Source organism: Sciurus carolinensis, chromosome 19 (assembly GCF_902686445.1).
Source record: "Sciurus carolinensis chromosome 19, mSciCar1.2, whole genome shotgun sequence".
In the NCBI taxonomy this organism is placed as follows: domain Eukaryota; kingdom Metazoa; phylum Chordata; class Mammalia; order Rodentia; family Sciuridae; genus Sciurus; species Sciurus carolinensis.
This window is the reverse complement of record NC_062231.1, coordinates 11,532,966-11,558,599: the sequence shown is the minus strand read 5'-3', so window position 1 is coordinate 11,558,599 and position 25,634 is coordinate 11,532,966. Positions and strand designations below refer to the sequence as shown.

The following is a 25,634-nucleotide window of genomic DNA, read 5'->3' as shown; positions in this document are numbered from 1 at the left end:
GAGGCAGTAGAAGGCCACTCGTGCTGTTTCTCCTCGGCTGCCCCTGACAGCAGGGTGCACTCTGACCTGTCACACGTGGGGTGTGAGTCCCCTTCCCTGTGGTGGGACACGACCTGGAGCTTCCTTGGTCGCGTGTCCACGTGTGAACACGGGGAAGCTCTGTCCTTCCCGTCCCACTGCCACCAAGACGGTGCTGCAAGGGCCTGGCCCCCGCAGACCTGGCTTACTCCTCCTAGTGACCTCACTGTTGTCTGTCTGGCCTCTGCAGTTTCAGGCAAAGCACCTGGACCAGCCCTTGCCTACGGCCATTAGCACGTACAAGAACCACCCTCTCTACGCCCTCAAGCGACACCTCCTGAAGTACCAGGCCATCTATCCTGAGACGGCGGCCATCCTTGGGTATTGTCGCGGGGAGGCTGTCTACTCCAGGTGCGTGGGGCAGCCTGCTTGGCTTCCTGGGTTCCCTGATGGCCTGGTGTCAGCCACTGTCTTGGCTTGTTCCTGTACGCCCATCTCATTCATTTAATAGCATTCTAGGCAGTGCACTATAGTGCCGCCTCCTGCTGTGAAGGAAAGGTTGGAGCTTGGTAAAAAGTCCAGAAGGCTTGAAAGGCCAGGGACGAAAAAAGCTGGACAATAAAAAGTAGTGAGAGCCAGGCATGATGGTGCATGTCCGTAATCCCAGCTACTTGGGAGCTGAGGGACGAGGATCATAGTTCGAGGCCAGCCTCAGCAACCTAGAAAGACCCCATCTCAAAATACAAAGTAAAAAGAGCTGGGGATGTAGTTTAGCGTAGAGTGCCCTTCGATTCCCCAGAACTTCCAAAAACAAAACTACAAAATAAAATAAAACAAAAATCAGTTAAAATGGTATATTTTGTGATATGTTGTATATTGCAGTAAAAAGAAAAACAAAGGGTGCATTAAAAAGTAAAAAAAAAATAGTATGATGTATTACAAAATTAAAAGTGATAAATGTTGATTTAACTTGGAAGTGACAAAAAATAAAAATGGGAGCAAGAATTTTGAGAAATAGTAATAGCAAATGAAAGACCAGGAAAATAGGGTTGCCTTTATATATTTTTTACAATTTTTTTCTTTTGGTAGCAGGGATTGAACCCAGGGGTGCTCTACCTCTGAGCTACGTCCCCAGTCCTTTTATATTTTATTTAGAGACAGGGTCTTGCTTAGGGTCTCGCTGAGTTGCTGAGGCTGGCCTCCAACTTGAGGTCCTCCTGCCTCAGCCTCCTGAGCTGCTGGGATGACAGGCCTGCACGAGTGCGCCCAGCCAGGCTTGCCTTTAATGAGTGGGAAAACTGAAGAAGGTACAGAAAGAAAGAGGAAACTGCTGGAAACCTGCAGGGAGTGGTGACATGGCTTCCTGCCTGTCAGCCTGGTCAGCGGGTCCCGACGGGCCCCTCCTCTGGGCTTCACCTGGGGCCATGCTGGTGGGTGTGAAGAGGTTAGAAGTGGACAGTCCTGAGGGGCCCGTGTCCACTTCCCTGCTCTTCTCCTTAGGAACGTGCAGGTGGGACCCACCTGCCAGCCCCCTGCCCCCGCCTTCCTGTTCCTCTCTGAAGACGGTGACCGCGGGCAGTCAGATGCCCATCCTGCGGTGGGGCGTAGGGCCGGGCTGGGTGGCGCCCGCTTACTGACAGCAGCTTGGAAAGCGTTTCCTTCTTGTTTTAGCTGTCCATGGACCTTGATTGTGTGCTTATTTCCATGCGGTGCTGAGGGTGGGACCCAGGGCCTCACACGTGCCAGGCAGGCGCTGCCCCGCCGGGCCACAGCCCAGCCCCCATGTCCTTAGTGACCGCCGAGGTAGGGAAGGACAGAGTGCGTTACGCCCTTGATCACCAGGCGACTGAGGCCCGCGACACTCAAGGGGCAGTCCAGTCCCCAGCCAGGAGGGTGGCACAGACGGTGCTCGAGGTCTGCGCCAGGAGGAACTGGGCGCCCTTGCTTTTGGGGCTGCCCCTCAGGTGGAATCTAGGGTGCAGGCTCAAGAAGAGGTCGCCATGTCCTCTAAGGAGGCTTGGCAAGGGAAGCGCGGCCCTCTAGGGGAGCGCGAGGCCCTGGCGTGGGTCTAAGCTCAGGGAGCAGGGTCAGGCCCAGGCCCCAGGACGCTGCCCTTCATTCCACTGCTCCCCGCCTGCCTCCCAGCTCCACCACGGTTTCTTCCTTTGTGATAGTTTCCACGCCATCTTTGGGGTTCTCCGCCTGCTTTTCTGGGCACTATGCACCCGCCCAGTGGGGTGCAGCTGCAGATCAGACCCTCCGCAGGGGCCGCCTGGCGGGGGTGGTCCTACCTGCATGTGGTGCCCTTACCTGGCCCCGGGGGCTGCAGAAGGGCGCCCTCGCCATGGGCGCTGCGGTCCGGAGCGAGGCTGCCTCTGCTGCGAGGCCCAGGAGGCGCTGAGGTCCTGGGCTGCTGGGGGGTGTGGATGGCTGTTTTGTCGCTCCCCTGTCGCCCTCTAGGGACTGCGTGCACACGCTGCACTCCAGGGACACGTGGCTGAAGCAGGCCAGGGTGGTGCGGCTCGGGAAGTGCCCTACAAGGTGAGCGGCGCAGCCCGCGACGGGACGGGCGTTAGGCCAGGGCTGGCGGGAGCTTGTGGAGGGAGGGGAGCCGCTGCGCGCCGGCCTGTGATCCATCGCGCCAGGAGCGGCTCCCTGCGTGGGCCTGAGCGGGATTCGAGCAGCCAGGTGTCTGAGTCATTTCTCACCAGGGAGGAACCGGTAAGGAGCGCATCTTCCAAAACCCGCGCGGCATTTCGCCAGAGAGGAGCCCAGAGGCCCTGCAGATTGGGGCAGTTGGGCGCCAAGGGCCCAAAGCCCTGCTGCACAGACCCGCGCACCGTCCGGTTGCCTGTCTTACAGCCCACATGCCCTCTGTCCAGGCTCGGCCATGGCAGTTGGCACATGGTACCCGTTTTACAGATGAAGCAGACCGGAGCTCACGCGGGGGAAATGACTGGCCCAAGGCCGCAGCTTCGTAAGCTGGCCGAGCCCAGCGAGAATCCCAGGCCCTGCCTGCCCAGCGTCCTCCCTCCCCCGCGGCGCTGCGGGCACCTTAGGTCAGCTGCCCTGAGAAACAGGAGTTCAGCGAGGTGCCAGGTGGACTCCGCTCAGGACAGCGGTGGGCAGCGGGCCGCAGAGGAGCTCCTTCTCTTGGCCAGACCCCCGCGGCGCTGAGGGCTGGGGCGCTGGGGAGAGGGGCGGGCCTGGTGGGGGCGGGGCTCGGACTGGGGCGGGGCTCCGCCAGCAGCAGGTTGGCGCTGCTGGGGATGCTTCCGGAGCCACCTTTCTTGCGTGTTCCCGGTCGGACGCTTGGTGTCTTCTTTCTAGAATCGTGCTGTCCAGTAGGCACAAGATGCAGCCCCAAGCTGCCTCTTCTTAGCAGTTTTAGAAACCCACAAAACAGGCGGCCACTTGACATGTTCACGCGTGTTCTGGTTCGTCCAGTATCTCACCCCTGGGTTCAGTCACAGGTGCTCCATTCCGCTGTGCGGGCACAGCTCTAGAAAGACGCAGCTCTCAGGTCCGTGCTTTGTTCTGATCCCTACGGTCCACATCCTGCCTTGGAGCTCCCTCCTGGGTGACGGCCATAATCCTTTCCATTCCCAGCCTGCATCCGGTTACTGTGTCGCAGCTGTGCGGGCTTTCTGAACACAACGCTGTGCTCCCTCCACCCCGCACAGTGTCCTTAGCCCACCTGGCCATTTGAATAGAGCCCGTGCCTTCCCATGGTGCATGAGGGCTGCTGTGGCACCTGCCTGTGTCCAGAATTCCAGATACACCTCTGTGCCCTTTGGGTGGTGTCACATGCCCTTCTCCCCAGATGCCTGTTTTCCTGAGCAACCCTGCCACGCGCCCTTTAAGCCTCAGTTTATATGTGACTTGTTCTGAGCAGCTTTTATCTCCCTCCTCCGTCCTCAGGGCTGGGGAGTGGTCCACCCCCGAGCTGTTTCTCCCTGTGAGTTTCACGCCTTTCCCTGTAGCATCCTGAGTTCCATCAGGGCAGTGACGCCCCTTCCCTGTCCGTCCCTCGTGACTGGTGGCTCAGCACGTTGTGTGAGATGCTCCGTGGGTCCCCCCAGCACTGCTGGGTGAATGGCTTCCGGAGGTCCCTGGACCCCACCGGGTGCCTGGGAGGAGGGCAGGGCGGACACAGCTCAGGGTCACACCGCCTGGCCCGTTGGTAGGGCTCTTGACCTCAGAACATTTTCAGGATTGTGAAGGGTCATAAAAAGGAAAAGGATAGGGAATAAGACAGAGGCCTCAGGGGCCCCGGCACTGTGGGCGGTTCTTATGCCCAGGCCCGGAGCCGGCCCTTAGCCCTGCGCCACCTCCTGGTGATTAGGCCCCGTCCCTCCTTGCCGGCCCCCAGGGCCTTTCACCCCTTTACGCCCCAGGGCCCATCGGGGCGTTGGCGTTGGAAGGAGTGGATGGGGGTCCTGTGCTGTCAGTACTTCCTAGAGGGGACACAAGGTCACACAGTGGCTGACGTGCTTTACAGAGAGACGGTTGCTGTCTGGCTGTAGATTCTGGCTCTTGTCATGGTCACCGTACCTTAAACAGGCGACTTTACCCGAGTCCAGATTTCTCTGTCTGATGACAGGGCTGAGCAGGGGCTTGTGGCTAAAAGCACAGGCCTGGCCTCTGCCCCGCTGTGTGGCTTCAGGCACACCACGTACCCGTCCTGGGCCGCTCAGCTGTGACATGGGGACAGTAATGGGATTGCCTTGCCTGGTGGGCTTGATGAATAGTGTTCTAACCTCTGAAGCACATGAGCAGCGGCCTAGGGCTGAGGGGCGCCCAGGGCAGCGGCTGGCACACATGGTCACAGGCGTCGCCAGCTGGGGTGCGGCCTCGGTTGTGACCCGCGCTGTCTCCTGGGGCAGATGTGAAAGGCTATTTCCAACCGGGCCCGGAAAGCCCGGCTCGCCGAGCCCCAGCTGCAGGCCCAGAAACGACTGGGCCTGTTTGGCCACTGGCAGACGGAGGAGTACCAGCCCCCCGGTGGCGGTGGACGGGAAGGTGAGCGCGGCCCCGGGGTCAGGACCGGCTGCCGTGTCCTGCAGCTGGCCACAGCTGGCGTGCCCGCCCTCTGCAGGTGCCCCGGAATGAATTTGGGAACGTGTACCTCTTCCTGCCCAGCATGATGCCCATCGCTGCGTCCAGCTGAATCTGCCCAACCTGCACCGCGTGGCCCGCAAGCTGGACATCGACTGCGTCCAGGCTGTCACGGGCTTCGACTTCCACGGCGGCTACTCGCATCCCGTGTGCGCGAGGGGCCCGGGGGCGGGCAGGGGCTCCTGAGGCGAGGCTGGGAGGCCAGCGGGAGGCAGAGGCCCGGTAGCCCCTGTTGCTGGGACCCGACCTGGACTCACGGTCAGTCTTGGTTCCTGGCCAGCCCTGGTGTCGTCCCGAGGCAGCAGAGCCACCGAAATTAGTGTCCTGATAGCGCCGGGTTAAAGCGCCGTTCCCAGGGGGTGTCACAAGCTGTGGCCAAAAAGCAGGGTCAGCAGCCTTGGGGGTCCCGAGCTGCGTGCCGTTGTGGTGGTGGTCTGTCACTGCCCCGCCCAGACGTCGTTGCCCTGAGTGTTCAGAAGGCCCCTCTGTCCTCTGCAGAGGGGAGCCGGTGGTGGGGGACGGGCAGCAGACTCAGGGACGTTCACCCGTGTTGTGTCCCCACAGAACTGAGGGGTACATCGTGTGCGAGGAGTTCAAAGATGTGCTCCTGACGGCCTGGGAGAACGAGCAGGCGCTCGCGGAGAAGCGGGAGAAGGAGGTGAGCGGGCGGGCAGGGCGGCGGCGTGGGGGACGGGGCTCCCAGGCGCTGCTGTCTCTTTGGCTCCCTGGAAGACGCCTAGGACGTGAGCTCTGGGAGAACAGGCTCCTGCCTCCCCCCACAGCCACGTCACTGTCCCCTGCCAGCTGCCCAGGCTCCAGGGACTGCAGCCCTGCTGTCCACCGCTCCTGCAGTGAAAGCAGTGGCCCTAGGTCCAGGTTCTGGTGACCTCATCCATGGAGAATGTCCGTGACAGTGACAATTAAAAAGGGGTTCTTGGTGACTTTGCAGTGTGTCACTTTCTAGGATCAGACCAGTTTTTTTGGGGGGGTGTCCTGGGGATTGAACCCAGGGCACTGGACCCCTGAGCCACATCCCACCCTGCTCTGTACTTTACTTAGAGACAGGGCCTCGCGGAGCTGCTTAGGGCCTCAGTAAGTTGCCGAGGCTGGCTTTGAACTCGCGATCCTCCTGCCTCAGCCTCCCGAGCTGCTGGGATGACAGGCGTCGCCACCGTGCGTGGCCAGTCCAGTGTTTGGATGAGGCTTGGTATGACAGGACTGTCCTCTGACCTGCAGTTGCACAGCTGTGTCTTTGCACGTCTCTCCCAGACACCGTGTCTGACGCCCTCAGGCCTAACGTGCCCTTGCACTGTGTTCCCACCTGCAGAGGAGGGAGAAGCGGGCTCTCGGGAACTGGAAGCTGCTGGTCAAAGGCCTGCTCATCCGGGAGAGGCTGAAGCTCAGATACGGGCCAAGGTCAGTGTGGGGCCTTGACCGCCAAGCAAGCCTGGGTTGGCCAGGTTCTGCTCGCATCAAGGCCTGGACTCTCAGGACCCCAGTCCTGTGTCTCTGGGGCCTCCTGTCCTTACCTGTGGGGAGGGTGTTCTTGGAGGGAGGCCCCCGCTGGTGCTCAGCCCTGCTGGGTGTCCCTGTCCCTGTCCATGGTGACCAGCTGCTGTGGTGTGATACTGGCCGGGCCAGGTGCTGGTCTCCTGCGGGGACGCCCCTCCCGCTTCCCGCATCCCGGGCCTGCGGCTTCCTCCACACCTCTCAGTGCAAACGCCTGCCGTGTGCCGGGCCAGGCTTGGGAGCAGGTGGGACTTTGACAGCAGGCCCTGGGGTGGCCCTGGGGCGCGACGGGTCCTGTGAGACGCGGCAGGAAGGCGCCCTGGGATCCGGGGTGTTCCGTGGCTCCACTGCCCACCCCACGTCCACCCTATTTGTCCTTAGAAAACACTTTTGTCACGTGCTGCACCCACGTCCTGTCAGGGCCCCCTGCCTCTGGTTTTTGTTCTGGGGACCAGGCTGCCCATGTCGGTCACCCTCTATCCAGAGCCTCCCAGCCTTCCTGGGGTGCCACCTCAGGCCACCGTGCGTCTGTGCAGTTCAAGACACGGTGCACGTTTGTCCAGAAGCGAGGTGACAGCAGCGGGTGGCCTGGCTCTGCCGTGGAGGACATCCTTGTGTCCCCAGAGCTGTGTCACAGCACATTCTCAAGGCCCAGCCTGCTCTGCTGCGTCCTCCAGGCAGGTGGCGCTGGGACAGTGGCTGGCACTGTGCCGCCTGAGGGCACGTCCTCGGGGTGTCGCTGACCGGCCTGGGCTGCCCTCCACTGTCCCCCTGCAGAACGAGGCAGTAGCTCCCCACGCAGACGCAGGCGGCGGGCTCTCTTCTGACGAGGAGGAGGGGACCAGTTCCCAAGCAGAAGCCGCCAGGATCCTGGCTGCCTCCTGGCCCCAGAACCGAGAGACTGCAGAGGAGCAGAAGCCCAGGTGCCTCGGGAGGACCGGAAGGGCGAGGAGGGGGGCCGCCTCCCACCTGTTCCCGTTTGAGAAGATGTGACGGCCGCCTGCTCCGCAGCGCGCTGCTGCCGGCCCAGCGCTGAGCCCAGGGGGGCGTCCTCTGTGCGGACAAGGGGACAGAAGCAGTGTGCCCGCAGACCTGGCCTGGCCACGTGCAGTCACGGCCCTGGTGGGCTTCAGAGCTTCCTGCTGCCCGAGCCTCGGGCGTGGAGCGCTTTCCCGGAGACCCTCTCCTGAACCCGGACGGACCTGGGTCTTTCCATCTTTGCCAATGTGGCCTTTTTTTTGTTTTTTTTTTTAAGTACAGAAACGACTGGAAATTTTGGACGATGTGCGCTTAGGAGTGCGCTCGTCCTTCCTTCCTTCCTTCCGGTTCGTCTTCGTGGCTCAGACGCCCGCGCTTCCCTCTGCAGGCCTAGGGGCTTTTCTCCGCAGCCCGCTTCCTCTCCCCTCAGGTCCACTAATACTGCCTGGCAGCCTCTGCCCTAGGGCAGCGGGAGCGAGGTCCCTGGATCGTGGCCTTTGGGGGTCTACGTTTGAAGTCGCATTTTGTGATGAGAGAAGACTGGAACAGAGAGCTCAGATCAGGAAAGGAAAAGGAAACCAGGTGACAATTTAGGAAACGTTGGTCAAAGGGGACCGGCGCTGAACTAGACTTTCTTTCGTGGCTGGATAAAGCTCCATGCCTGGTAGATATTCAGGAGCAATAACTTTTATAAAATTGTGAGAAAAAAATAAAGCATTTATCTAAAAAGACTTGGCTCAACGTTTTCTGTCAAATTTCCCAGCAGCTCAGAACACCCGATGGCTGGGGTCGTGGCTCAGTGGCAGAGCGCTTGCCTGGCATGTGTGAGGCCCTGGGTTCCATCCTCAGCACCACCTAGAAATAAATGAATAAAATGAAGGTCTATTGACAACTAAAAAAAAAATATTAAAAAAAAAAAGAAAAGAACACCCAGAAAACAGTGATTGGTATGTACATTGAGACCCTCGGGAAGGTCAGATTCTGTTCTCCTGAGGCCCGGGAACTTGTCACATGTGGAATTTGTTTTCTTTGTTGTGTTTAAGAGAGGAGATATTACTTCATCTCAGAGGAGTCACTGAAATGTTGAGTCACTTTTATCCAAGAAAAACAAACTAAATATTTGGGCATGACTCACCCAGCAGGAGCCTGGAGCCTGGCTTGACCACTCCCGTAGAGAAACAGACCAGGGTTGCTATGGAAACCGCATTCTCACCCTGCAAGAGTCTGCTGAGCCTCTGGGAGGTAAGCCACTTGTTTTCTGAGGTTTTATGACAAGCTCCTTGCATCTTCTGGAGAAATAACCTAGTCAGGCAGATGTCAGCCACTAGGAGGCATGGGAATACAAGGAACAATTGATTTTGAGAAATTTAAGAATATGCTAGGCGTGGTGGCACATGCCTGCCATCCCAGTGGCTCGGGAGGCTGAGGCAGGAGGATCGCAAGTTGGAGGCCAGCCTCAGCAACTTACTGAGGTGCTAAGCAACTCAGTGAGACCTTGTCTCCAAATGAAATAGAAAAGAGGCCTGGGGATGTGGCTCAGTGGTTAAGTGCCCCGGGTTCAATCCCTGGGACCAAAAATAATAACAAAAATAAATAAATAAATAAATAAATAAATATATGAATAGGTTTGGGAAAGTTATCACTCAAGGTACTTAAGCTGCTAGCTCCAGCATGGATTGGCAGCAGTCTGTCACTTCAGACAGGAGGCAGAATGAAAAATGAGGTGCCCCATGTGCCAGGCATTTCATGGGCTTAGTCCTCACAATTCTGTGAGGCAGAAAACTCTTGTCCTGCTGGGCACATGCCTATAATCCCAGTGACTTGGGAGGCTGAGGCAGGAGGATCACAAGTTGGAGGCCAGCCTCAGCAACTCAGTGAGACCCTGTCTCAAATTAAAAAAAAAAAAAAAGGCTGGGGATGTGGCTCAAGGTAAAGCACCCCTGGGTTAAAAACCCGGTACCAAAAAAAAAAAAAAAAAAAAAGGCATTGTCCCTGTTTTGGCAGATGAGAAAACAGACCCAGCAATCTTTTGAGTCGCCTAAGGTCATGAGCCCATCAGTGGCAGATTTGTGAGTCCAAACCCAGGTCCGTGCGCTGGACTCAAACCAGCACCTTTTGCACCGTTTGGTACTGCCACCTCTTCTAGCACAATTCTGCAGATGGGCGAAGCATGAGTCATTCACTTTACAGTCAAAACAAAGTAGGCTTTATTACAGTGCTAGGAATGTCGAGTTGCCCTTTTAAAAAGAACTGCACCCTATTCTAACCACTCAAAGCAACGTAGAACTGATTTATAAAAATTCACAGTTCTCAGTGAATCTGGTGGTTGAATTGTTTGAAGGAACGCAAAAACAACAACCTCTAAAAAGACGCACCAACTTCAAAACCCAGAACGGGGACGGCAAGGTCCTCCTCCAAAGATATTTAGCAGTTTATTTTCCAATTTTCATCAAAAATACAAATATATACAAATTCCATGGTGTTTTTTCAAAGCCTTCAAATGAATTTTAACATTTTTGCTCTTGAACAGTTTTAAAAGTGGGCAGTTTAAAACCCTTATAAGAAAAAAAAGACACAAACCAAATTCCAAGGATTTTATATTAGCTTCACCTAATTATACCAGGTCTCGTTTTCAAAAAGTATCCTTCTCAAGTTTAGACTGCGACTTTGCCTGCTTAGTAAGCAGTAGTGAATACGGTTTCGATTCTAAATCTAGATAAGTCACCTCTGGTGCCGACTCTGTTCTAACATGAATCCCCATTTGTAGCCCAGGTACCTCGGAGCCACCAGAGATTACGTCCCTGGTTTCAGTAGTTCTGGTTTCTTCAGCCACCAGGTACTCGGTTGCCTGACAACCACTCCCAGCAAGGAAAAACATTTGTAAATAAAAACAAGATAGAGGAGGTACGAAGGACCTGTTAAAACGCGAGGTTCCAACACACACCGCGTTTTAAAGGGGCGAAAGAGTAAGTCGGAAAGAAATCACGAGAAGTAAGTGTGGGTGAGTTGGGGCAAGTCAAGCTAGGGACACCAGACACAGGGCTGCTCAGAAGTGTCCCCACAGTGAAAGGAACCGAGGCCACATGTGGGCAGCCTCTGGCCAGCTAGTCCTCTCTGATGCTTGGTTTTGGTTGACTGGGGGTCCCCATGAAGGAGCCCCGTTAGTATAAAGCTTCCAACGTTTCATGATTGACTGAAATTTTAAAAACCAGGTTCAAGTGAACAGGTAGTTTGTTAGGCCAGAAGATTGGGGAAAAAAAGAAGCACCCTAACCCACCCACTGAGCTTCCCTTGTCCTCGCAGTGTGAGAACAAATTCTTTTGCTGAAAACACTCATTTCTTTTTCTTTTTTCTTTTTTTGGTACTGGGGAATGAACCCAGGGGCATTTAACCACTGAGCCACATCCCCAGCCCTATTTGGTATTTTATTTAGAGACAGGGTCTCGCTGAGTGCTTAGAGCCTCGCTTTTGCTGAGGCTGGCCTCCAACTTGTGATCCTCCTACCTCAGACTCCTGAACCCCAGGGAGCTCGGGAGCTGGCTTAAAAACACTGATTTCAAAACACCTGAAATCTTCCTCCCCCCACCAATTTAACACCTTTCCCTGCTCTGAATTAATCTCCACGGACAGAGTACAGGGTATTTTTTTGTAACAGTCCTGAAATGTTAAGTGTTCAGGAGTTTTTTTTTTAAATCTTAGCCAACTCCTTGGGATAGGAAAGTACACACGACGGAGGGAAGAAAACTGAAGTTGGACCTTCGTGGGTCTTAGGCACTAAGAAGATTCTCCAAACCACGAGAGAAGTGTAAAACTCAGCAAGTGTCCATTTTTCTCATGACGTTTTTGGGTTTTTTTTTTAAAGTTCCGGATTGAGTTCCGCCTGCAGGTCGCTGGGGCACACCTGCTTCCCGTCTGGGTGGCCCAGGGCAGCCTAGTAGGAGGGGGACCCTCTGGGGTGGCACTTGCGCTCGGTGGCGAGGACTGGGAAGCAACAGGGCCCAGCCCTTCGCCAGCGGCCCCTGGAGCTGCACGTGGCGACAGATCTGCCGGGTGAAGCGCAGCTCGCCCTGGACACGGCTCCGGCCCAGGAGAAGGGAGGGACATGAAGCGCTGGTGCCCGCGGGTCGCTGTCCTTGAGCTGCTCCTGCCCAGCAAAGCCGCACGCTAGCAAGGGAAGGGGAGGGACGTGAACAGACGGGCACCAGGTCCGACGGGCACCAGGTCCGACGCGCAGGCGGCCACACGGGGACCCTTTGGCGGAGTGGGGGGTGCAGCACCCACAGCGGCCCCCAGGCCTGCTCCTGGCAGGGAGTCGGCAGAGGCGAGGGGCCAGCGGATCCTGAGGCTCACGGGGTCACTCCAGCTTTTTGGCGGGCACGCGGGTCCGGGCAATGAGGATGGGCACCAGGGCCAGGCCGCTGATGAGAAGGGCCCAGAGGGGCCGGTAGAAGAGCCAGCCGGCGGCCACGGTCAGCAGGGTCAGCGAGGTGGCCATGCAGAAGGCAAAGGCTTTCAGGCCGATGTTGACCAGGTCCCGGAAGACAGGAAACCAGTCCACTGCGGGCGGGAAGGACAGTGAGGCCCCGAGGAGGGGCCCTGCCGCCACGGGAGCCGGGACAGTCCGCGGGGCAAGGGCAGCAGCCGCCCTGAGACCCGGGGGGCCCGGGGGCAGGAGGAGCCCCCGGAGCCACCTGTTCTGCCACTACCAGGAAGCGACGCAGGCGACCCTGAGCCTCACCCTGGCGCCGCGACCCTCTGAGGCCAAGGGACACACACCCTGCCGCCGGCAGACTCAAAACCAGGCTGTGCACTGCAGGCTGCCGCCCGCCTGAACCCGGGAGAGGGCGCGACCCTGCCTGGGCTGCCCGCTGCCCGGTGCCCAGGCCCCTGGTGAGCGTAGGAACGCAGGGAGGTGTGCACCGCCTGCTCCCGGGGTCCCTGCGCTCCCTGCGGCTGTCCTGAGTGTCACCACTCCACGGCTAGATCCGGAGGATGGCGTCAGACAGACCAGGGGCAGCGGGGTCCAGGAGGGCGTGGCCTGTCCACAGACAGCGGCTCTGTCCTGTCTGGGAAGGAGGGAGGGGTGTCCCCAGCCCCCGCAGCCAGTGGGGGAAGGGCTTCTGCGGGTGCCAGACAGTCTGGACAGGGTCGCGCCAGGGTCAAGGCTTGGACGGCAGGTCCCCCGAGGAACCCCGTTTCCCAAACCGACAGTCACACCCGGCACCCTGATGCCCAGACAGGCCGGGTCATGTGCGCCCACCCAGCCCCGTGAGCAGACCCCCGCCTGGCCGGGCTTTAGGACGGGAAGGACACGCAGGCTTCCAGCGTCTACGTGTCCAGTCGCTGCCCGCGAGCGCGGGGCGGGCAGGACACAGGGGACACTCAGGTGGGAGACGGGCAACCTGGTCTCCAGAGCCCGGGCTGAACGGGTTCAGACGCAGGGCCAGCTGGCTCCAGGGGCTGGCCAGCCTCCTCACCAGGGCTGCCCCGGGTGGGGCGCAGGAACGGTGGAAAGGTGGACACTGTGTGGCTGACCTTCGGATCACAAAGTCCAGGCCAGCCTCCTGGGGGGGTCCCACTGTCCCCACCGTCCCCACCCTCTGGAAGCGCCCTCTCGCGCACGGATTCCAGAGCTACACAGTGGGGCACAGACATGGGCCACATGCCCGGCCTCTGCCCCAGGGAGCCACAAGCAGTGACCTGAGGGGCTGGGGGAGGCGGCCGGCCCCCCGCCCGCGCCCCGCACACCTACCCAGCGTGTAGAGGATCCGCGTCATGAGGTTGAGGCCCATGAACATGGCCATCCAGCCCGCCGCCCGCAGGCCCCACGTCTTCACCGAGTTGCTCTTCTGCTCCCGACGAAACGCCTCCTGGGGGACAAGGCAGGGTGGACGCTGGGGCCGAGGGGTCAGCGGCCTGCCGCTGGGCCTGAGGACTCGGGAGCGTTGGCGCAGACCTCTGCTCCGCGTCCGAGTCCCTCTGTCCACCCGGCACGGCCTGAGAGGACTTTGTGGAAGGGGCAAGGCCTCCTGGGGCAGGGCCTTGGGCACCGTCTCCCCTGCAGGGACGCCACCCTCGTTCCCACGGCCGCGGACCTTTCCAGAGCCCTTTCCACCCTGGGCACGCGTCGTGATGTCGGATGGCGTATGCTGGGCACTGCGCGCTGGGCTGCAGGCCCCGTGTGTGGCGCCCACTGGCCGCAGGGCACTGCTCCTGGCTTCAGGGACGCCTGGCCCTCCTGTCGCCTCCCTGCTGCTCAGGCTGCACCTCCTTGGCCTCTGCTGGCACCCCGCCCCTCCTCCGGGCCTCCCAGGGCCGCCTCCATGGCGCGCTCTGCCCGAGACCTCCCATCGTGACCCCAGCACCTCTGCTGGGCCTGCAGCTGCCACCGCCTCCAGGACATTGCCACCTGACCAGCCGGCACATTGGCTCAGACCCTGGGGCCCCCACCCCAGCTCTGTCCTCTGCATCTCAGCAGATGGGACCACCCCCATTAAGCTGAAAGCTGGTGGGCACACGCGGCCTGCTCCTGCCCTGGCCACCCTGTCGGGTCCACTGGCATGTCCCTCAGCTCCACCTAGGACCACCGCGTGGGGCCTTGTCCTTCACCTGCCAAGGTCCCACCAGGACCAGGTCAGGTGCCCTCACCTCCAGCCTTTGCATGTGTGGGTGGCTCTGCTACAGCTCCACATCCCGCTAGTGCTGGCTGAAATGCTGTTCTCAGGGCCTTCTCTGGGTCCCTGCTCTAAACCAGGCCCCCGTCTTAATCTAGAACAATGGACAGTGTTCCTTGCATGATAATTATCAGTCGCACTGGGCACAGGGGCACACGCCCGTCATCCCAGTGTTCGGGAGGCTGAGGCAGGAGGATCACAAGGTGGAGGCCCTCAGCAACTCAGCGAGACCCTCTAAATAATAAATATAAAAAAGGGCTGGGGAGTGGCTCAGTGGTCGAGCGCCCCTGGGTTCAACCCCAGGTATCCCCCCATAAAGATAATCTGTCGCTATCTCGAATGTTTTACAAGTACACTTATCCGGTCCTCAGGATAACCCAGGGAGGCAGGAACGCCTGTCCCCGTTTTACAGAGGAAACAGCCTGTAGGAGGGTCTGCCGTGGACAGGCCCAGGCTCTGACTGTGGGCAGCTAACGACAGGCTGCCTCTGAGAGCAGGACCGTGTCCGTGACCCCCCACGCTCCTCAGAACCCTGCTGAATGAGCGAGGCTGACAGCAACCAAGTGAGGGGTGGTGATGATGGTGAAGGTGGTTCTCTTTAAAGATTTTCATCTCGCAGAGGAGGCAACAGGCTCAGAGGAGAAAGCCCCAGCCGGGAGGCAGAGTGGGGGCGGGGGCCTCTCGGGCCACTGATGGCTGGTCCCCCGTGCTGTCCCCAGGGGTTGTGGTCCTGGCATCTTGACTTTGGGCCGTGGCTCTCGTCGTGCCTGGGGTGTGCCTTTGGCTCGGGGTCTTTTCTCCCACTTGGCCGGGACCTCGAGTGGTGGGGTGGGTGGTGGAAGGCAGGGGCGGGGATGGCGATGCAGCAGGAGGCCCAGGGTGAGGAGGAGGCCGCAGGAGGCCCAGGGTGAGGAGGAGGCCGCAGGTCCTCTGCGGGGTCAGAGCTTCCCTTCTGGGAGTTATGTAAACCACCGGCCCCACCCACTCCTCTCCGCGGGCAGGAGACCTGGGCCTGTGCCCACGGAGCCTGGGGCTGGGCCAGAGCCCGGGAGCGGGAACAAGGCCTGGCAGGGCCTCTTAACTTCAGAAAGTCCCCAGGGTGACTCATGCACACCAGGCTGGGAGGGCGCAGCCCCACCCTGAAGCTGGTCAGCGGCTCTCGTGCTGCGGCCTCACCGTGCCCCTGTCCTGGCCAGGTGCGAGGAGCGGGCCAGGCCCAGGCCCCACGGTGGCCAGGAGGCACCGGGTAACAGGAACACAAGCATCCCCGCTGGCCCCCCGCCTGCCGCTGCCGCCACCCTTGGACACCCTGGTGAGCCAGCCAACGCAGGGCCAGACAGCGTGTCCCAGCAGCGACCGTGTTGTCCACGGCAGCAAAGTTGGCGCGCTGGACTCGACTTCCTGCCTAGGGAAGGAGGTGCTCGGCTCGCGGGTCCGGGGCTCTCCTCCCTGATGACCCTCCTGTTTACAGATGGCCGGAGGGTGCCCGTGGCTGTGGGGACCTGTCTGGGGGTGCCCGCCCTCCTTCACCCGGCCCGGACACTGCAGCTCAGACCCCTGCGCCGCCCGCCTGGTGGCCTCTGCCCTCACGGCCTGCCTGCCCTGTGCTCCCGCTGTGTCCGGGAGGCGGCCCTCCTCTCTCATCCCCAGCTGAGCCGGCTCTCCCAGGGCTGATCCCCTCCCTGTGTGTGAGCCTCCGCAAACGGGCCTCCCGGGAGAGCCCTGCCGGCCAGACGGGGAAAGCCCACCCGGTCAGCGGGCTCGGCCCCGTGGCCGCCGCGATCCTCGCGAGCTGCCTGGCCGAGGCCGGCACGCCCCCTTTTTCTTGCCGCATTGCAGTGGCTACTTGTCCAGCAGCGCGAGCTTCTTAATCAGCCCCGGGCAGGAAAGAGGGGCGGACGCACCCCTTCCCCACCACACGGCCGGGCGGGGCGACTCACCTCTGCGGAGAAGTCCCCATGATGCAGGAGCAGCAAGGTGTCCCCAGACTTGGTAGAGTACGGGACGAGCTGGTCACCCCGCTGCCGCGCGATCACAGTGACCTAATCGGAGAAATCACGGTGGGCACCGAGGAGGGCCATCAGCGGCCCGGCCCAAGGCGACCTCCCCCGCCCTTCTCTCTGGGACGCTACGCCAACCGGGGAAGTGAGCGAGGGGACCCTGGGGCGTCAGTCAAAGGTCCAAGGAGGACCTAGGGCGCGAGGCCAGGGCTGGCGCTGCTAGATGGACAGCTTCTTGAGGGCAGGACCTGGCTGCCACGCGGCGCCAGCGGAGCCACAGTGCAGATGGCGGGCAGGACCCGTCGCGGGTCACGTGACCTCTTCTTGGCTGGCGGGGGCCCCAATGTCTTCCCGGGAGGGGCCCCAGCCGTCACCACGTCCTCCCGGGGTCATTGCCGGGTTACCACGTGAGCTGGGCCCAGGTCCGGGTCATCGCTGCTCAGTCCCGCGTAGGAGAAGTAGACGCGCAGGTCTCCAACCTGGGGCGGAAGGGGAGGGGAGAGTGGGCGTGGCCGCCCGGGCTGGGTCCCCGACACCACCGACCCGTCGGCCCTTCCTCCACCTCCACGCCTTTGCCCAGGCTCTCCGGTCACCTCCCCGTCTCCAATTTTATAGCCCGAGGGACACTATCTGAGACCCGGGCTCTGCCCCCTGAGCAGCCCCTGCTTCTCGTACCTCCGGGTACTTGGGGTTTTCGCTGTGGTAGAAAAAGTCTCCCCGGCGAATAATGTCCACGTGGGGGTCCTCCAGCTTGGACAGGCTCAGTGGCTTGAAATTGTCGATTTTGTCGATCAGGCCTGGCAGAAGCAGAGGACTCAGGAGCCCTGGTATCCACGGGACCCGCGCTGCCCGCCGCAGCCCCACGTCCTTCCTGCCAGGCTGCCCCCGCGCCCACAGGCTCACGGCCTCACAGGTGACTCTCCCACGCCCTGTGTCAGCTGCTTCTCGGTCACCGCCTCCTCCAGGGGAGCCGCTCTGTCCCTCTCCCTGCCAGGCCAGTGCCCCCTGCTCTGAGAGTGGCCTCAGCCCTTAGCCCAGTCTATCTCCCGTCGTGGTCCCCATGTCCCAGCTGGCTGTCCTCCTGCACTGAGAGCTACTGTGGGCCAGAGAGCAGCCGCTGAGCAACACGGCGGCTGGGGTGGCCAGGCCCTGGTCACTGGGCTTCTCCTCCCTCGCTTGGATCTGGACCCCAAATGTCTTCTCTCTGGCCCTCCGGGGTTAGGCCCATGGCAGGAGTCCCAGGTCACTGTGGCTCATGGCGCTGCCTCAGCCTGGACAGCTTCTCTTTGGAGTCACCGGGGCAGCCTGTGCCTCTTCCGGGCCCACAGGTGAAGCCACAGGGAGTCTCAGGGAGGGAGGGCAGCTGGCCACAGCAGAGGGCACAGCAGCCCGAGGGGCAGGGGCTTGGGCTGCTCTCCACCTCAACTGGGTTTCACGGGAGCCTGGTGGCGGTGGGGGCCACGCAGAGTCCTCACCTCCTGGGATTCACCTCCGCCCTGACCCCCAGCCCGAAGTGTGACTTGGGCTGAGCCCTGCCCCCCGCAGCCTGAGGGCTGAGTGCTGGGACCCCTGTCCCTGGGAGGGTCCAGGTGGGAGGGACAGGGCCTCTGGGTTGGCACTGGCTCCTCAGCAGCCGCCTGAGACTTACCTGCTGAGAGGAAGAACCTGCCGATCTGCACAAAAGGGGCCGTGGCCGTGAAGGACTCCACTGCCATCGCGCTGTGGGCAGAGAGGGACCGTCAGGGGCACCGGCCCAGGAGCTATGCGGGCCCTGCAGGTGGATTGGGCTGGCAGGGTCCCGGGGCCTGCGAGTCCGAGGAGGCCAGCAGAGCAGATGTCTTGTCTTGACCACCCGCAGGGGCTCCGGTCCCCAGAGCCCATCTAGCCCTGTCAGCCACAGACGCCCTTTCCTGGACTCGGACCCCTCACTGGCCCCTTCCGGCCCACCCAGCATCCAGACCTGGCCATCGTCCTGGTCCAGGTCTGACCATGGTGACCTGTGGCTCAGGTCCCAGTGGTGATGGAGGGACACGCCCGCTCCTCCACCTGGTGCTGCTGAGCTTAATCCGCCCCCACTGACACCCCAAGAAGGCCCAGGTCAAAGGCCACCGCCCCTGGAAGCCCTTCCTGCTCGTCCTCCCGGAGACCGTCAGCGGGACCCTCCCCGGCTCTGTCCACGCTTCCTTCTGGTCTCCTGTGGAGACTCGTCTGGGGGCGGAGGACTCGGGACTTATGTGTTCCCGGTCCCTCACGTGGGACCAGGCCTCGAACCATGTCCCCCGTTTCTAGGGACCCACGAGGCAGAAAACGCGAGCCCCTGGCTCTGCTGGAGAGGCCCAGGCTTGCTCAGCTCAGGCAGGGCGCCCACCTGGGGTTCTTGTGGCCGAGCTCCCGGTCGAAGTTCTTGCTGCTGACGATTTCTGACCTCCATTCGGTGTCTGCTCGGGGAGGGGACAACTCAGAAACCGTGGGGTCAGAGCCTCATGGTCGAGGCCCCCTGACCCCGAGTCTGGCGCCCTAGAGGGCCAGGGGCAGCTGCCGGAGCCCCAGATGGGAGGAGTCCGGGGCCGGGTGCCCCGCCCATGGCTCCGCCCACAGCTCGTGCCCTGCCCACGGCCCCACCCACAGTCTACGCACTGCCCATGGCTCCGCCCACGGCTCCGCCCACAGCAGCCCACAGAGGAGGCTGCAGCATCTGCCGGGCGGTACTCACTGTAGGAGTAGCGCGTCTCGGTTCTCGTCTGCCCGTCCTCCGTGTACTCCCTGCAGGGGAAGCACAGGCGCAGGGCGTCAGCCCAGCCTGTCACCCGCAGTGCCACCCCTCCACAGTCCCCAGGAAAGAGGAGGCTGGTCTGCCCAGCCCAGAGCCAGGGCCCTGCTGGGCCCAGAGCCAGCTACCTCCCTTGGAGGCCCGACTGCCGGGATGACCTCTGCCGCTACCGGGCCCACACCACAGGCCCTCCCTGCCCTCTGGCCTCAGAGATCTGGCTGTGCCCTCTGCTCCAGGGCAGCCCTGCGGAGGGACCCTGGCCATTCCCACCCCACTGGCTGGTGAGATCCTGCTTGGACGCCTGCCAGGCTGTCAGCAGGGAGGCCACCTCTGCCCACCATGGGAGCGAAGATGGGACGGAAGGGAGGGAAGGGTGGGCACAGAGGCTGGCCACCGAGGGCTGCATGGTGCCGGGGTCACCTGAGGCCTGGATCCCTGTACGTCCCCAAGGTGTGCATCCCTGGAACGCCCCTGATGGTCCCCCTGTCTTTCTGGACCCTCTCTGCACTGGATCTTTGCCTCCTCCAAATGAAAGGCTGTTGACTTTGGGATGATTTGATATTGTTCTGATAGGAAGAGTCTGTACTCTTAATTTCAGAGGTTTCAAAACGAGAGCAGCTGGGTTTTCTCCTGACGCGAGCGCGGCCTCTACCTGCAGCTGAAGTGTCACCTCCCACCAGCTCACCTCGACTCCTCACTTTCCACCCACTGGTACATCTCCACGTGCCTGCGCAGCTTCACGGCCGGAAGATGGACTCCGTAGTTGGGATCAGACAAGAGCTTCCAAAAAGAATCAAAGGAACCAAAAAATAAAGATAAGCTTTGCATCCACCAGGAATCCCTGGCTCAGGGGGGGAAGCTGGACTGGAAGAGAATGTGGAAAACAGGGACAGGTAGGAGAATCAAGGGAGAATCAAGTGAAGCTGCCTGTCCCAAGCTCTTAACTCTTTTTTTTTTTTTCTTGGGGGAGGGTACCAGGGATTGAACTCAGGGGCACTCAGCCACAGAGCCACATTCCCAGCCTATTCTGTATTTTTTAATTTCTCACAGAGTTGCTTGGGGCACCACTAAGTTGCTGAGGCCAGCCTTGAACTTGTGTTCCTCCTGCCTCAGCTTCACAAGCCGCTGAGATAACAGGGATGTGCCACCACACCTGGGCATCCCAAGTTCTTAACCCTTAAAACCCATGATCCTGACTCTCAGAGTGTTTAAGATTAGGCTGCATGGCCCATAGCAGCATGCCGACATTCAAGTAACAGCGTAGCCGGGTATGGATGGTGCACATCTGTAATCCCAGTGACTTCGGAGGCTGAGGGAGGAGGATCACAAGGTTGAGGCCAGCCTCAGCAACTTAGCCTAGAAACTTAGTGAGGCCCTGTCTCAAAATAAAAAGAAAGGGCTGGGGATGTGGCTCAGTGGTTAAGTGCCCCTGGGTTCCATTCCCCAGTATAAAAAAAAAAAAAATTAAATTTTATATATATATATATATATATATATATAATTTAAAAAATATTTAAGTGTAGAATACGTAAGTTAATATATATATATGTGACAGCAGAGCTCTGGCAGCTAGATAGCTACTGTCAGTCATCAGTTCCATGCTGGTCATAATCAGGACAGCACCTGCTCCTGAAGTTCATACCACGCGCCAGGCACTGTGCCAAGGAGTTAGCAGCCTGATCCCACCCAATCTGCAGCCGGCTGTGTGCAGTGGGCATCCCCGTCCTCATGCTGCAGATGAAGATGCTAAGACTGCCCAGCAGAGGCGTCCGGAGTCACCCGGGAGACGGTCTCCAGGGCTCGTCCCCAGCCCGAGGCAGGGCGGCCACCAGGGCCGGCCACGCCTACCTTGGATGTCCGCAGGGCTCCAACAATGTGCACCAGCTTCCCTTCGTTCTCAGGAGCCACCACGTGGATGCTGTCGGGGGACACCACGAGGGATAGCCCCTCGGCCAGCGAGGTGGCGGTCTTCAAGGCCCGGCCCTGGGAGTGAGGGGAGGGGCTTCAGCTCGGCTCCACCCGACGCTGCTGTCTTTAGACCCCTCTCCGCACCTCCCCGTGGGAACGCTGAGGTGGAGCTAGACTCAGGATGGGGCGCCAGGGGCCCAGCTTCCCCCGCACACCTCTTCCCACGCCCCCTGGCTCCCATCAGCCCCCGCGACGCCCAGCCCTCCTGGTGGGAACCGCGGAGTCTCTCTGCCCTCGATTCCTCCCTCCCTTTTTCTCCGCCTTCTCCTCTCCTCTGCCCTGGAGTCCCTGTGGTTGACACAAGCCTTGCCAATCACAGGGTGTGTCTCCTGGCCCCAGGGATTGGTTCAAAGGCCTGAGACCCCACCAGGACTCCCGGAGATCATTCTGCAGCTTCTGCTAAATTGGTTTAGAAAGAGATGGTTCCTTTTTTTCCTCTAGGATCTGTAAGCTACTTGGATGTGAAACTGGAATTGCCAAATCCACCTCTGCCAGCCAAAGGAGGGCCCTGCCCAAGAGAGATGCCACAACAGAGAAAAACAGGGAAGGGTCGAAGGAATGGAGAGTCCTGGTGACCCAACAGGAACACCTGGATCCAGCCATGCCTGAAGCAGCTTTTTCAGGTGTGCTGTGTTTATATCAGGCTGCGGTGGATCACAACAGAATGAATCTGATTCGTTTAGTATTATTCTTTCTCTTTTATAGAAATCTGGGTCCTTTATTGCCAAATCCAGCCCCTGGATTCATAGCCTTGGCTCCCTAATAGGCTCTGCACGTGGTGACCCCAGACATTTTACCTCATTGGTGAAAATTAAGTAGAAGGAGATGAGGAAGGTCATGAGCCCCACAAACATCCCGCCTGAAGTCTCGCTCAGCCGCTCCAGGAAGCCTGGCTGGGGGTCAGATGTAATTTTGACATGTTCTCTTCTGCTACCTGTATTTGAATACTGGAGAAAAAAAAAAAAAGGAGAAAAAAATCGGAATGAAAATCAGCTTTTAAAAATATATTGGATTTTGCTATTTATGATGTTTTTATTGAGCATAAACTTAATCATGGACCTATAGTTTGTATACTAAGTACAGTGGTTAAACGTGCAATCAGATGGGTTTTGGCAAGAGGTGTTGGTACCCGAGGGAGTCCCGGACCCACCTCCCAGCAGATCCTGGAGGACACCCTCGCCTGGCGTAAGGGGTGGCCCTCCTCCTGGGCCTCCTTCCCTTCGAGGCCGACCTTCACGCCTCCATCGAGAGGTGGGCTGGGGGCACCAGGAGGAGGCGTGTCCCCTTTACCTGCTGCATCTGGATCCCAGCAGAGCCCAGGACACAAGGAAGACGGCCTCGGGCAGAGGGGTGGACGGGGGCCGCTGGTCCGCCCACGTCTGAACGCTGGCCCCACCCCTTGGTAAAGGCTGTGTGACTGGGTGGGTCCTTAACCACCGAGCCTCGGTTTTCTCATCTGTGAAATGGGCTGGCGCTGGCCTCCCGGGGCTCCCCTGTGATGGGCCAGCGTGCTGCTGTCACCACGGGGATGGGTGACGGCCGCCAACCTGCCTGCTGTCCTCACTCCACTCATGTTCCAAGGGGCAGCACAGATTCAGGCCATTTCTGGGCGCAGTGAACACGGGGTCCCCCGCAGGCCTGGAGTGTGGGGACGGTCAGAACGCAGGATGGGCTCCGTTCAGGGACGCGAACTCCCGTCTCTGCTCTGAGCCCCCAGTGCCAGCAAGGGGCCCCGCTCGCCTGGAGGACGTGTCCGTGACTTCGGTCAGCTCCCCGGGACTGGCCCTGTCTCATCCATGGTGGAGCCTGCTGACACTCCTGCCTGCCATGCCCGCCTGGTCATCACGTCCCACCCTGCGCCTTGGATTTTCACCCCCGTTTAACCAAAGAAGAAATGGAGGACGTGGAGGATCTGAACCGTTCGCCAGGACCCATGACTCAGTGCGACCAGTGGGACCCCAGCCCAGCCCCTCTGCCTCAGTGACGCCGCTCTGGATCGGCAGTGGCTCTGGACTGTGCCTGGCTCTTGGCTGGGCAGCGCCTGATCCACGGACCCTGGAGTTTGAGGCCTACCCGGGTCCTGCCCGGGCATGCCTGTCGCCTCCTCTCCCCACCGGCTCCACAACCCGGTCGAGCAGAGAGGGAGCTGCGCCCCAGAGTCACTCCCAACTCCCACATATTGCTGCAGCTCCCCCGGATCCCCAGGGCCTGCCTCGATACCCCAGCTGGAGGGTGCAGCCCAGCCCTGGGCTCGCCTCTCTCACTGGACACTCAGCTTGACCTCCTGGTATTGTCACTGGTTATAACCTGAATGCCACCAACAGGTCATCTACCTCTCTTTGGACCTCAGAGGAACCAGCATGCCCCTCTGGAAGTTCAGCTACTCCTTACTGAATTGAATTAAAAATACATTTCTAACCTCACATGGTGGCACACGCCTGTAATCCCAGCGACTCAGGAGGCTGAGGCAGGAGGATCGCAAGTTGGAGGCCAGCCTTAGCAACTTAGCAAGACCCTGCCCCAAAATTAAAAAATCAAAAGGGCTCAGTGGTTAGGCACCTCTGGGTTTGATCTCCGGTACCAAAAGAAATACATTTCTAAACATCTCTTTGTAAAATAGCTTGGAAGTTAAACACATATCTTCCCTATGATCCAGGAATGCACTCTTAGGAACTCAGTTAGAATCCCAGCTTCGCCAGTCAATTGCTGTATAACCCTGGGTAAGTTGCTCTGCCTCTCTGATCCTGTTTATCGATGGCAAAAATACACTCATCACAGGACAGTTATACTGAATTCAGTTGCTTGCCTGCTCCACCTTCAGGTCTTTCTTCCTTACCTGGTGAGGCCCGGTGGCTCCCATAAAAGTGTCCCCAGCTACTGGATGAACTGACTAATCTTGGCAGCAGAGGGTGTTCAGTTGTGCTCATGGTCTTTACTGAGGGGTCAGATCCCAACATACCTAAGCTGGTCTCTGCCCACCAGGGCCATCTGTGCCAAACTGTGAGGAGGGGTCTTTTTTGTACACTAAGTACCAGGTTCTGTGCACTTTGCAGTAACTGACCCCAGGAGAAAACAAACCCAGAGACATTAAGGCCACACAGCTGAGTGGAAGGTCTGTATTTGCCCGCAGGTCTGTAGACTCCAAAGCCTGTCCCTTGGGACACCTTCCCGTGCTGTAGCACACCCCGCTGGCTGAGAGACCCTGTGCAGGGGCTTCTGCCAGGGACATTGCCCATCTGTAAGATATGGAGGTTGTGATGATGGGGTGGCCTGGAGCCCACCTGCTGGGGACAGGCTACTCTACTGCCGACCTTCTCCCCTGGCAGACTCCGAATCTCGGGGACCACCTTTGAGGACTTTCAAGGCTTCTAGACCCCCCTCCCCACAGGCCCGGCAGAGCTTGCTAGGGCAGTGGGTGACAAACTCTGGCCTCTTAGGAGGCGTGGGAGGCAGCGGGGAGGCTTGGGGACAGAGGAGGGACCTGGAAAGGGCGTGTCTGGGGCTGGCGGTGCTCCCGATCTGGGCTCCAGAAGCACTTTCACAGAGGCCGAGGGTGAGTCACCGGCTTCTCCCACACCCAGTACCCTGGTAGGTGCTGCTGCTCCGGTGGTTGAATGAATGTTGGGCTCAAAACAGAACATTTCCCAGGGAAGGCCGGTTAGAGTGAGAAGAGGATAGCAGCCTGGAAGGAGCCGCGTTCACCCAGGCTCCTAACCAACTCCGCGCCAGGACGAGGCCGGGCAGCGGGAAAAGCTCCCCCTCTCGGCGATGCTAACGCCTCCGCTCCCCGCCCAGGACCAGCCCGTCTGCAGCCTCACGGGCTCGGTCCGCAGACCCCCTCGGGGCGGGACTTGACTGCCCGCCCCGACAGCCCCGTTGGTCCACGCTGGACAGCTCCAGCTGGGCGGGATCGGCCTCCCCACCCTCCCACCAACTGGCTCCTTCTCTGGGGTCCCGTCTGGCTCCCAATTCCACGAGAGTCGGAACCCCAGGGCCCGGGCGGGAAGAGGGAGTGCAAGGGGCGGCTGCCGAGGGGCGCCGCGCGCGAGCGCATCCCCCGGGAGGAGCCAGGCCGCCGAGTGTCCCTTCCCGAAACGCGCGCCCGCAGCGAGGACGAGGTCGGCCGAAGAACACGGACAAAGGGAGCCTGGGCAGAGGGACGGATGAGCTGCGGGAAGGCACAGCGCCGGCGTGCACGGGGAGATCGGGCACCCGCCGCACGCACGAGGTCAGACAGCAGTGTGGACCTACGGCGGTCCCGGGGCGAGAGGAGGCCCCGGGCGATGGGGAAGCTTGGGTGTGGCCGGCAGACCAGGGGACACTCACATTCGCGGCCATGGTGGGACCCGGCTCTCCGCCGCCGCCTCGCTCTGCTCAGCTGCGCTGACAACCGGAGCGCGGAATCAAGTGGCCTCTTGCCGGTCCCAGAGCTGCAAAAATCCGCGTGGAGTCCAAGATCAGGCTGGACTTGCTACAGAGTTACCGCCCCGTGGGGACCTAACTTTGCTGCGCTTGCGCGCCGCAAGGCCTTCTGGAAATTGTAGTCCGGGGTCAGGCGCTTTCGCCACAAAATTTCGACCCGCCCGGTAGCTCACCGGT

The 25,634-nt window shown here is 60.1% G+C and overlaps 2 protein-coding genes and 1 long non-coding RNA gene across 3 annotated transcripts in view; 2 read left to right on the top strand and 1 right to left on the bottom strand.

Annotated features, from left to right (window-relative positions):
- Positions 1 to 8,361, top strand: part of Xpc (XPC complex subunit, DNA damage recognition and repair factor) — a 29,636-nt gene extending 21,275 nt beyond the window's left edge. Inside the window, 10 exon segments of the mRNA XM_047534714.1 lie at positions 269 to 429; positions 2,479 to 2,543; positions 2,546 to 2,559; positions 4,905 to 5,015; positions 5,017 to 5,040; positions 5,117 to 5,171; positions 5,174 to 5,285; positions 5,701 to 5,794; positions 6,464 to 6,556; positions 7,423 to 8,361. Coding sequence (XP_047390670.1) covers positions 269 to 429; positions 2,479 to 2,543; positions 2,546 to 2,559; positions 4,905 to 5,015; positions 5,017 to 5,040; positions 5,117 to 5,171; positions 5,174 to 5,285; positions 5,701 to 5,794; positions 6,464 to 6,556; positions 7,423 to 7,638 — 945 coding nt within the window. The 3' untranslated portion in view covers positions 7,639 to 8,361.
- Positions 8,362 to 11,835: 3,474 nt separating this feature from the next.
- On the bottom strand, positions 11,836 to 25,552 carry Tmem43 (transmembrane protein 43). The gene is made up of 12 exons (XM_047534706.1): positions 25,362 to 25,552; positions 21,833 to 21,982; positions 20,916 to 21,050; positions 19,753 to 19,847; positions 19,011 to 19,060; positions 18,666 to 18,735; positions 17,946 to 18,016; positions 16,973 to 17,094; positions 16,702 to 16,776; positions 16,238 to 16,339; positions 13,376 to 13,493; positions 11,836 to 12,180 (listed from the first exon to the last, which is right to left on the bottom strand). Exons 1-12 carry the CDS (start codon positions 25,371 to 25,373, stop codon positions 11,978 to 11,980), a joined length of 1,203 nt encoding a protein of 400 aa, XP_047390662.1. The 5' UTR covers positions 25,374 to 25,552; the 3' UTR covers positions 11,836 to 11,977.
- Positions 19,742 to 21,860, top strand: LOC124971025 (uncharacterized). The gene is made up of 3 exons (XR_007106269.1): positions 19,742 to 19,960; positions 21,477 to 21,658; positions 21,741 to 21,860. It is a non-coding gene; the product is annotated as an uncharacterized LOC124971025 (long non-coding RNA).
- Positions 25,553 to 25,634: the final 82 nt, after the last annotated feature.